The 12192-nt window shown below is 32.8% G+C and overlaps 1 protein-coding gene across 2 annotated transcripts; it reads right to left on the reverse strand.

Moving 5' to 3' along the window:
- Positions 1–1273: 1273 nt before the first annotated feature.
- Positions 1274–10763, reverse strand: LOC112093280 (putative disease resistance RPP13-like protein 1). 2 transcript variants are annotated; one of them, XM_024171412.1, is made up of 8 exons: positions 10457–10763; positions 4005–7343; positions 3588–3633; positions 2732–2833; positions 2481–2533; positions 2055–2145; positions 1709–1867; positions 1274–1609 (listed from the first exon to the last, which is right to left on the reverse strand). In XM_024171412.1, exon 2 carries the CDS (start codon positions 7319–7321, stop codon positions 4064–4066), a length of 3258 nt encoding a protein of 1085 aa, XP_024027180.1. In that variant the 5' UTR covers positions 7322–7343; positions 10457–10763; the 3' UTR covers positions 1274–1609; positions 1709–1867; positions 2055–2145; positions 2481–2533; positions 2732–2833; positions 3588–3633; positions 4005–4063. The 2 variants fall into 2 exon arrangements, with proteins under 2 accessions (XP_024027180.1, XP_024027184.1); XM_024171416.1 differs by lacking the exon at positions 3588–3633.
- Positions 10764–12192: the final 1429 nt, after the last annotated feature.

Genomic DNA, 12192 nt, shown 5'->3' on the forward strand with positions numbered 1-12192 from the left:
TTACCCTTAGAGGAATGCTTGACTAGTCTCCTCCTAGAATCCCTTAATCTCCTTCTTCTTCTTCTATGGTGTGCTAGGGGCTCAAGTTTTGGAGAGTGGGAGAAAATATTTGAGAGGAAATGGAGAGTGTGTGGCCGGATTTTTTGAGTGGGGAAAAAGCTAGGAGAAAAAAAATGAAGCTTATCCTATGTTGGTTCCTTTTATAGGCACTTGGAAATTATTTTTTTTAACACCAATTCCACTCCATCATTCAACCAAATTTTTGGTTCAAATCCCCCTTTCTTGGCCGGTTTTGGAAAGAGAAAAGAAGAAGCAACTTGCCATTAATTCCCCTTCAACCACTAACATCACATCACCTTAACATAAAGTCCTCTAGCACACTCCACTAGCCAAATGTTTGGCTCTATTTTTTTCATGCATGGCCGGCCAAGTGGAGGAAGGGAGAGAAAAAAATCTCACCTACCCCATTGTACTCTTGTCTACTTTCTTAAGTTTCCCTTAGAAACTGATAAAAATTATACTGACTATAAGAGAGTAACTTAGCTAACAGGAATTCGTTCCCATTCCTGACGGTTCCTTTTTCTACTGCTTATTTACAGTTAAATGTTAAATCCTTGACTGCTTTGGATATCACATTAAATTCTTATTCGCGTAATATCTTGAACTGTTTACAGTCTTGAAATTAATTCTAGACTGAACAAATTCTAAATTTAACTATCCTGCGTTAATTTTCAGAAATGACGTTGTTTCTGACGGTGTCAACTCCCGAGTTCACATTATACCCTTCTACTATGGGTATTTATCTTCTGACTTTAACCTAGCTGTCTGGCAATTAAGGATTTTCTCTTTTTTTAAAAATGTCAGTGCGTTTTTTTTTTTACGCTGCTAACATCATGCTGTGTTTGGAGATTCTTGAAATTAAGATTCTCAAACTATACTTGTACTGAAAATTATTCCGCCTTAAAGTACGGCAAGAATTTATCGATTGAATTTACTTGATCGAAAACATGAACTTAACATGAAATCTGCTACAGAATTTAGGAATACATCTATTGATTCCATAAATCCTTCAGTCACATAATATTTTCTAGGAAAATCCTTGGCTTAAATAAATAAATTGTATTATTTAAAGTCTGGAATTTTCTCAGTCATTACATCATTAGTCTTAATTAATTCAAAATTTGTTAAATACATAGTAAAGTAGTGCAATTTACCATCACAATATAACCTAATAATACTTGATGACAGATAATTGAACGTACAGTAACATGCATCCACGTAAGTTTCTCTCTGGATACTCTTGAAAGAAAAGTATTGAACATCGTAAAAGCCCCCAATTGAAATTGAAAAAATCCCTCTCAGAAAACCTCTCTGAAAGCCCTCAAGTCGTATAGACTAAAACCCATTGAGCTAACCAGTGAATTACACCAATGATCAAACAGATACAATAAACGCTCGATAATTACATTATAGACATGGACTTAAATTCTGAGAAATCGGCATTTGAGATGAAAATAATGTGGCACATCAGCGACATTAACTCTAACGCCTAAAGATCAAGAGCAAGAAAATACGGCAATGGAGCCTGCCAAATCACCAATAGCGCAGCCTGCAGAAAGATGCACATTTTATATGAAGTTTTGAGTTTGAACACCAAAACAAAGGGTCCTCTAAGGAAATTAGCATTATTTTAAAAGAAAATGTGTACCGATCCATAGAAGCAAGAATTGTTCAGCTGTATCAACTTCATCACCTTCCTTTTTGAACAATTGATAACTCTTTCCTAGATACTTAGCTTCTCGAAAGTATCAGTAAATTTCGATGGCAACTTGAAAAAGGCATGATGCTGCACCTCCTAGAAAGTGTCCTGCTTAAGCACAAAAAAAAAAAAAAACAAAAAACAAAAACAAAAAACAAAAAACAAAAAACAAAACAAAAAACAAAAAACAAAAAACAAAAACAAAACAAAACAAAAAACAGTAACGTGGTAAGATTGAGAGCTTAAGCAAAAATTAAAAAAAAAAAAAAAAGAATTACACAAATAAAATTCTGACCTTTTGAATATTGTTTGAAAATTAAAAAAGAAAGAAGAAACGTAAGTATGCCTTCCTTTCGAAGCCTTGCGTGTGGCTGATTCTGGTACGTCTGTAGACATGAAACACATTCATCAGTTTGTTCTAATTAAGGTCATGAATTCCTGTATTCTTCTTATATTAGATTGTTTATAACAAAACAATAAAGAAAAGACAACTTAAAAGCTAGTTCCTTTCAAAGTTTCAATGCCATTCACGAGATCCTGGATGAGTTATAGACCTTTATAAAGCAAAATTTTATGAATTTGAAACTACTTTTTATCTTTTCTCTGAGAAAATGGTTATCTTTAATAACATAATATGAATGTATCACAATCATAAATCTAAGGACAATATAGAAATGCACATGATTGAGGGCCTTATCTTGATACAATGAAAACATCTCACCTCACAGAAGATTTTTTGGATTTGAACGGACAGCCGTTAATACTTGCAAATTCCTACAGATTCAGGATGCTTTTCATCAGATTTCATTATAGTCGATTACTATTCTCGGGATTTGTTGGTCAATGGAGTAAGAGGACGTAACTACTAGAAATAGAAGATCCGAGGACCAACAAATCGAAGAACAAATTAATTTGGGAACCAGTTGTTATTAACTAAAATGAGCAAAAATTAGAAGTATAATAGAAAAATACCTGAAGAGAAATTTGAATGATGCTGAGGATGGGGAGGGGGGAGAAACGACTTAGTATGCTTTATCATATTCATTCAACGTTGAGTTCTCCGGCTAACAATACCTGCAGTGGAAAGATGTACAGTTTATAAACCAAATTGCAGCAAGTTAAAGAAAGAAAGAAGAATGGAAGATTCATTCGGAAAAAAAAAAGAAAAAAAAGAATGGAAGAATACCGATGCAAGATCTAAAAAGGAAAAAGGGCAAAAAAAATAATAATAATAATAATTGCCACAGAAGAGGAAAACTAAACATTTCTTTGTCAAGTTCCTAATGCTTAAATGAGTAAGAGAAAGGGGAAGTCCTTCTTCTGGCAAGAAGTCTAAACATTGCAATCCCTAATACGAAATTCTTGAAGAGATGAGTCTTTGCAGATCCCAATTCATACGGTCTGCAATGACCATTAGGCTGCTTTCAATCTTAAGTTTCTTTAAAGTAGAGGGCAATCTCATCCTTTAAAATGACTCCAATCTTGGACAAGACACTAAATTTATAACAAATTATTGACAATTTCTAAATCCAAAGATGACATAGATTTGCAGGACACCACAAAGGACACCGATGAAACCTTATCTTAATACAAGCAAAAATCTAACTTTACAAAAGCTAATATTGAACGGAGCAACATAATGGACAGCAATTCAGTTCAAATCAAAATTTCATCATAAACGCTACTAGTAAAATATACCAAAAATAGAAGATCCGAGTACCAACAAATGTAAGAGGAAATTAATCAATTATTATTAAGTAAAATGGAACAAAATTCACAATAGAAAGATAAAATTTTTCCTAATATAATTTAAAAGGAAAAAAAATACCACAGCAGATGTAAACTAACTATTTCTTCCTCATGTTTTGCTCTTCCTGCATTTCAAATTCAGAACAAATATATTAAACAGAAGATTTCAGTGGCCCGAATCAAGTTATAGACACAACATCACGCACATAAAGTCTGCTTGTTGATAATTTATTAAAAAATGGGATAATACTCAGCGATAATAACAAACTAATGAACCATATAGGAACATAACAGCATAATATTTTGCCACGAAAATTACAATTAACCTCTGCAAACTAACTCTAAGAAAATTCACACACAAATATGAAAAGCAAAGCAAAAAAAAAAAAACAAGTGTCATAACGCTAAAGTAATTGGGAAATATATATAGAAGAAACAGAAACAAATTTATCAATTGTTATTAACTAAAATAGAACGAAATTCATATTTATAATACCTGAATAGAAGATTGGAGCACAATGAGGATGGGGAAGGACAGAAATGCGTAATGCTTTCTCATACTTTTTCGAAATTGATTCTTATGTTGGGGATGCGTTGAATCTTGGGCCAATCCTCCCCTGTTCCTCTCTGGCACCGCTCGTTTAACAGAGGACAGCCCCTGATGTCTAAATAAGTAAGAGAAAGGGGAAGCCCTTCTTCTGGCAAGCTCTTTAATTCTTTGCAATCACCAATATTCAATCGTTGAAGGGAGGTGAGTTGCTGAAAGCCTTTTCCGTTTAGGGCTTTAAGTTTTTCAAATCCAATTATCCAGAGAAAAGTCAAAGTGGATGGAAGCAGCCCTTCCTCTGGAAATGAATCCGCCGCTCCTTCAAATGAGAGCGTTAATGTTTGAAGAGAGGAGAGTCTTTGCAAATCCCAATTCATACGGTCTGCAAAGAGCATTGGGCACCTATTGATTTCAAGTGCCTTTAAATTAGAGGGCAAGCCCATTCCTGAAAATGACACTAATCTTCGACAAAACCCTAAACTTACAAGTTTAAGAGAGGGATATGCAGAATCAATCTCTACTTGACTTATTGTTGGAAATACACTCACCATTTCTACACATGTATAAATTTCAATCCTTTCCAAGGATGGAAAACAACCAGCGGGTAGTCCAACTTTTAGTTTCTTACAGGATCTTAAATATATATTTTTGAGATGAGGGAAAAGTTCTACTCCTTGCTCAACTCCAGCAAATGACCAATTCTCCAACAAATCCATGTGACTGATTCTTAAGCTTTCTAAGGATGGAAAGGGCTTGGTCAAGGAAGTACCATAAAATTCATCCCCTATACTTTCCAACCCATTCATACACTCAATCTCAAGCTCTCTGAGGGAAGGTAGTTGCCCAAATGAGGGCAACAAGCAACAACGTTTACAACCAAACAGAGACACTTCAACCAAGTCACTAAACGATTTATGTGCTACCCAATCTGGGAATTTTGTACCCCTGTAACCATTGATTTTGAGTTTCTTCAGCTTTCCATGTGGTTTCAACGCAACAAGTACATGTCGTTCTTTTGTTGAATCATCAATCTCTCCATACTTCCATTCTAAAATAAGCTCAGTAAGCTGCTCTTTGTTCTTCAAATGAGCCTGTATCACGTCCCCAACATCCACCACGTTTTCAAGGCCTAAAATACAAAGACTTCCACACAAAGACTCTAGTTCTCCAAGCTCTTTTATCCGAGAACCACCATTTTCACCCAAGACAAAATCACTTAACGTCTGTAGATTTTTCAACTTGCACATCTCTGGCGGCATCTCTTTTAATGGCGTTCCTTTGATCACGAGATGACGAAGGTTGATTAACCAACACATGCTAGTTGGCAATTGTGTAATTTCTTTACAACGTGACAACAACAGTGTTTGCAAGTTATACAGAGTACAAATTGAACTGGGAATGTCTTTGACTTTTGTACTAGATAAGTCCAAATACCTTAAATGTTTCATATTACCGATTGAATCTGGCAATTTTGTAATAGCAGATTCAGATAAAGAGAGAGCTCTTAAGCGTCCTCCAGCTCCTAGTAGCAGTTCAAGCGGGACAGTATATAAAAAAAGTCCCAAAAACACGGGGTCATCTGACAATGGTAAAGCTAGCAGGGTCCTCAAACACTTAGTTTTGGATAAAGCCTCTAATTTCATCACGACATTAGATTCTTTTCTAAATGACAAATGACAAGTGTTGCTTGTAAGGCCATTCAAGTCAGGGCAATCATCCAGCATTAAACAAGACTCACCAGATATGCGCGTAGCTAAATCATGCACAAGACCATGCATAAGCAGAGTTGGTTGTCGAAACTGGCTACTTGATCGTTGAAAGAATGACCTTGCTATTAGAGTATCTAGGTACTCTTTTCCAACATCTTCTAGTCTTCTTCCACTTTTGGGTTGTAAAAGTCCTTCTGCCATCCACAACAGTACCACAGTTTCTCTGTCATCTTCGCCAAACTCGTAATCTTTGGGGAATATTGAGCAATAAGCAAAGCATCGCTTTAGCTGTGGAGATAACCACTTGTAACTCAGCCATAATGCCGGAAGAATATTATTCTTCTGGTTTTCTTGAAATTGCAACTCCCACACGTCACTTTCTAGTATCCCTTTCCACTCCTCCAGACTTGATAACGAGCGTAGAAGACCAGCAATTGATTTTATTGCCAAAGGAAGACGCTTGCACTTTTTAACAATTTCTTTACCCATTTCTTGCAAATTCGGATCTATCTGAGAGCCTCTATTTTCAAAGACATGGTTAGCAAACAACTTCCAGCAATCGTCTTCTGATATCATCTGTAGAGAATATCCTGGAACAGTACCCATCATTGATGCAACAATTTCACTGCGGGTGGTCACAATAATCTTACTCCCGTCAGCTCCAGAGTTGAAAGGGCTCCTTAAAGCATCCCAAAGTTCGTAATTTTCGTTCCAAACATCATCATGAACAAAAAGAAATCTTTTCCCCATCAATTGAGTTTTCAGTGCATTTTGAAGTGGATATAGGTCCTGGATATCACATGTCTGCGAAGTGATCGCCTCAATAATTATTCGTGTAAGTTTAAAAACATCAAAATCCTCTGATACAGTTACCCACACCTTCAAGGCAAAATGATCTTGGACTCTGCTATCATTGTAAACAAGCTGAGCAAGTGTGGTTTTGCCCATACCACCCATGCCCACTATAGGAATCACAGATATCTTACGCCCGCCATTATGATTTAATAACAACATTTCAATGATGTCCTCTTTCTCACCATCTCTTCCATAGACATCACAGGCATCCATCAAAGGAGAAGGCAGTCTTTGTGGTCTGTTTTGGTGAAAAACTTCTTTCAGACCAAGGTCTTGCCTCAAAAGAAGATCCAATCTTTGAAGGATCTCCTTTACTTCAGATTTCACACGGATTTCAAATGCACTGTATCCAATCTTTGGTATGAAGCTGAAGAACGAACATGCTATGCTTCCAGATTGGTCACCTTCTTCAATCCTGCGCCGAAGAGCTTCGGTGTTGACTTTGTCCATGACGTGGTCTGCCTCATAAAGCACTTGTTTAAGCTCATCAACCCACTTCTTCACGTTTTCATCTGTGAGTTGTTTCAACTCAGCATCATTCATCAGCTTATTAGCAGACAACAACCTGATATTTAACTCATCAAGAAGCTTAGCAAGGACTTTCTTTCCTCGGAAGAAGTTAAGGACCTCTTGAGTAGCCATCCTATCAAGCAAGACATTAAAGAAGCCGGAGAGAAGAGCACTTCCCACGAGTTCAGCCATGGTTTCTCTTCCTTAAAAACAACTGAAATAAGATGGAAATGATGGCAAGCAGTAAGCATTCTAGAGTATAATTATGAGCTTAAAATCAGTTACTAGCAATCGAAAGAAACAAAAATAATCACTCCAATCTTTCCTATTTTTCCTACTTTTCTAGTGATACTTTTTATTATTATTTTTTTAATTTTTTATGATGGAGTCGTTTAAGATTATATAAAATCTCAAAAGCTTAAGCCAATACGTGAATATTTAAGCCCGTGATTTATTAAAGACCCAACACATGATAACAATTTTAAATAGAGATATAGTGTGCAATTACGGGAGTTTGAACCCAAAACCTCCTACTCTGATACCATGTTAGTTTAGCAATTCATGCCAAAAGCGTAAGCTGTTAAGAGTACTTTAATATTGATTTTATTCATTTGCCTATGTGAGGTTATTATTATCTAAGATATTTGCATAATAATGCTTTTCAAAATGTTGATGAGTTTCCTTACGTTTGAAAAAATAGCTCTATCGACGTATAAAACACAAATAAAATTTCGTACAATTGCTTGTACAATATCATTAAATTTCAAGGATTCAAATGAGTGGGTAGAGGACAGGGCAGAGCTTAAAAACGACTACAAATTAACGAGTACTTCAAATGATACGACATTGAAATAAGAAAAATAAATTGACCAAAAAATTAAAGCAAATAATATAAACTCCAACTATTTCTATTCTTCAACCATGTTAATTTGGCCATATTTTTACATATTTGTCTTTTATTATTCAAGAGAGGGTTTAAAAATAAAAAATAAAAATAAAAAAAGCCGAAAACATTACAACGGAATTAAGAAAAAAAGATTATTCTACAAAGATTACTATATCAAATATCTTTTTTTTTTTTACAAATCTTTTTTTTCCAAAAAACAAGTATATATATTAGTAGCATCTACCATAATATTTTTTTTTTTCAAAAAAAATATCAATTATACCCTAAGTTTTGTCTTTTAATTACATCCTTATATCAAACTTAAAATCTCAATTAAACCAAAAATCAATTATCTCCTGCATATGACTTGACAAGTTTTTGGTCTCTCTTTAAACATTAAAATTAACTTTATTAAAAGAAGCTTATTAGTTTATTTAATTACTTTTTAAAAAAAAAAAGCGATGTAAATTGATAACTTTTGATTTAAATCACGGTCAATATCCAATATTTCACCAACGTGATGAAACCAATATTTTCATTATTGAAAAGAAAAAGAATAACAAATTATTCGCGGAATTAAATCACATAACTATAAAAGTACGAGGTGAGAAAGAAAGAACCGATAAGTCATCTCCATCTTTTTGAAATACGAAAGCCAAAATGTTCAATAAAGTTGGGAGGTTCTTTAGTAGGTCAATCTTACAGTTAGTATCAATTTTTTTATCGTTCAATCATATTAAAATCACATTAGATTAAAAAAGTATACAGAACAGACATATATAAGGGCTGAAAAGAGAGAACTGTCAGAGAGATTAAAAACATTATGAGCTTAATTAAAAACAGTTACTAGCTATCAAAAGAAACAAAAAGAATCACTCCAATCTTTCCTATTTTTCCCACTTTTCTAGTGATACTTTTTATTATTATCTTTTTAATTTTTTATGATGGAGTGGTTGAAGATTATATAAAATATTCTTCGTTTAATATTAACTCTTTGATTTTATTCATTTGCCAATGTGAGGTTGTTATTATCTAAGATATTTGCATAATAGTGCTCTTCAAAATGTTGATGAGTTTCCTTAACGTTTGAAAAAAGAACTCTATCGACGCATAAAACAAATAAAATTTCGTACAATTGTTTGTATAATATCATTAAATTTTGAGGATTCAAATTAGCGGGTAGAGGCAGACAGGGCTTAAAAACGACTACTTTAAATGAAACGACAATGATCAGGCTTCGTTTAGTTCGCTGATTCAAATTTTTAATTTGAGTTCGAATGTGATTTTATGCGATAGCTTTTTACTGTTATAAAAAAGTTAGATGTGACTGTTTTTAAGAACTTTTTACTGTAGCAAAATTTGAATTCTAAACTCAAAATCAGTGAAATGAACAAGACTTGAAATAAGAAAAATAAATTAACCAAAAAATTAAAGTAAATAATATAAACTCCAACTATTTATGTTCTTCAACCATGTTAATTTGGCCATATTTTTACACTTGTCTTTTATTATTCAATAGAGGGTTTAAAAATTAAAAATAAATATAAAAAAAGTCGAAAACATTACAATGAAGAAAAGATTCTTTACAAATATTACTATATCAAATATTTTCCTAGACATATATCAGCATGTGAAAGGAAGAATAAAAAATGCTAGACGTTTAGGAGTTGCAATACATATATGTTTTGCGGGCAGTCGTTTGTTGACCCCTTTTTTTTTTTTTTTGTTTTTTTTTTGGAACCACGTCTCCGCCCACCCCCTTAAATAATACCTTTTTATTACAAATCTGTTTTTTTTTTTTTCAAAAAAAATATTACTGGTAACATCTAGCATAATATATATAGCAATTGTATCCGGTATTAAATTAGAGCGCACTTATTTATTTCCTTTTTAAAATATGTATATTTTCTCTTTAAAAACATATATATTTCACTTAAAACATGTACGCTTCTTTTTATGATAAAATATACAATATATACATGTTTTAAAAAGAAATATGCATGTTTTAAAGAGAAAATATACATATTTTAATAAAAATATACAGATATCGCTCTGATACCAGACTAGAAACTTGGCCAATCTATATATATATAATACCCTTATTAAAATCTCAATTAAACCAAAAATCAATTATCTCCTCCATATAACTTCACAAGTTTTTGGACTCACTTTCAACATTAATTTAACTTTATTAGAAGAAGCTTAGTTTATTTAATTTCTTTTTTCAAAAAGAGTGATGCACATTGATAAATAGAGGTAAAAAATTGTCAGACTGGAATTATAATTGAAAAAGTTTTAATTTAAATCACTGTCAATATCCAATATTTCACCAACGTGATGAAACCAATATTTTCATTATTAAAAAGAAAAAGATTAACAAATTATTTGCGAAATTAAGTCACATAACTATAAAGTATGAGGAGAGAAAGAAAGAGATATACCTTTGGAGAATTAAGAGAAGATTTTAATGCTAGTTGTAAACAATCTTTGTGCTTCTCCAAAGGATCTGAAATCAGATTGCTGATCTGAAATCAGATTGCTGATCTGAAATCAGATTGCTGATCGGAATTAAAACACATAACTATAGCTCCTTTGAATGATGAAAGTTTTCTCTTCTTCCAAAGGATCTGAAATCAGATTGCTGTTCTTTGTGGAGAATAACAAAAACTTTCGCAAGGACTTTTGTTCAAAGAAAATATCTCTGTTTTTCCTCACCTATCTTTCTCCCTCTTTTCCTACCCCAATTTACACGTTCGGTGAAGGCAATAATATGTGGTTCCAAGAACTTGCAAGGAGGGTCCACTTATCTAGAGTACTCCACCAGAGATGAATGCTTGCACAGTATACGCCTTCAATAATTGTTAGTTGTCATGGTCAGTATAATAATGTAATTTAACAAAAATGATATATATTCTGTAATTTTTCTAAAATAAGTTTAATTTATTTTACGGATTTAAATTTTACTCTATTAATAAGAATTGTTATTTCAACTATTATATTAGTTTTTTTATGGCTAGATCTGTGTATATCTATAAAGCTCAAAATTATTTCTACTATAAATTAAATCATTAAAAAACTAATTTAATAATTAAAATACAATTTTTATCGTCAGACATAATTGTTTTCTCTACCATAAATGTTCTCAAATTTCACAGTAAGATTTTTTTATTGGAGGATAAAAGATTAAAGTAATACTCCATTGATACTCATACTGAATCTGAATTCCTAACATGATCATAGGCAAAGACATATTTTTTAGTAACTTGGAAATGACCAAGTTAATTCATATTAATTAATGGGTGAAAATAGCTGGATAGCTTTATGCGACAACGAGAATCTTGGAAAATAACTTTTAGAATTTTGACCATTAATGTTTTCTTGGTTTTGTTCAATAGTTTATGATCCCATTTGTGTGAACAGACTAGCTAATCATCCCCACTTTTTGAAAGAGCGAAGCCAAATAAAAAAAAAAAGGATGGAATACTGTGTGGCGACCCTCCTATGAGGCCGTCACTGTAACTTAAACTTTAACTTATACTTACTGGGGTTTCTTAAAATTTGCGGAACATTTTTTTTTTAATATAAGAAAGAATACTTTCATAATTTGTAACAATAATTTCAAATAAGTGAATCACTAAATTTCTTAAAGCTTTTCTTAATTTCAGTTAAGATAAAACGTTCTAAAAATATCTTTCAAACAGAGCAGTTCTAAAAATTCAAACAGAGCAACATTTGAACTCTTATTTCAAATGCTCTTTAAAAGCCTTTCTAAAACTAGCCAATTCAATCGGGCCATTTAATTTTGACTTTAAAACGGATTTCGTGAGAAATCTTAAATTCAAGTACATCTTAAAGCCCTTTTAAAATCAATCATTTAAATCGTCATGTTTAAAATTTATTTATTTGTTGCATGCTCTGTTGCAACGTTCTAAAACTTAAATACTCAAAACGAGGGTTGTTAGCTACAACCTCGGTTTCCTTAACATACATAACATATGTACCTTTTTAAACATACATGCTTGAAACCTTTAAATCATATATACATATACATGATTTTTCTTAAACTTACTGTACTGCATAACTGCGTGAGCGGTATCCATTCCCATCTCCACCATTCGTCCGCCGCTTGCCATTGCCCGTCAGGAATTGCTGATAGGTTTCTTACCTACAGCATGAA

This window comes from Morus notabilis, unplaced genomic scaffold, assembly GCF_000414095.1.
Source record: "Morus notabilis unplaced genomic scaffold, ASM41409v2 Scaffold1185, whole genome shotgun sequence".
In the NCBI taxonomy this organism is placed as follows: domain Eukaryota; kingdom Viridiplantae; phylum Streptophyta; class Magnoliopsida; order Rosales; family Moraceae; genus Morus; species Morus notabilis.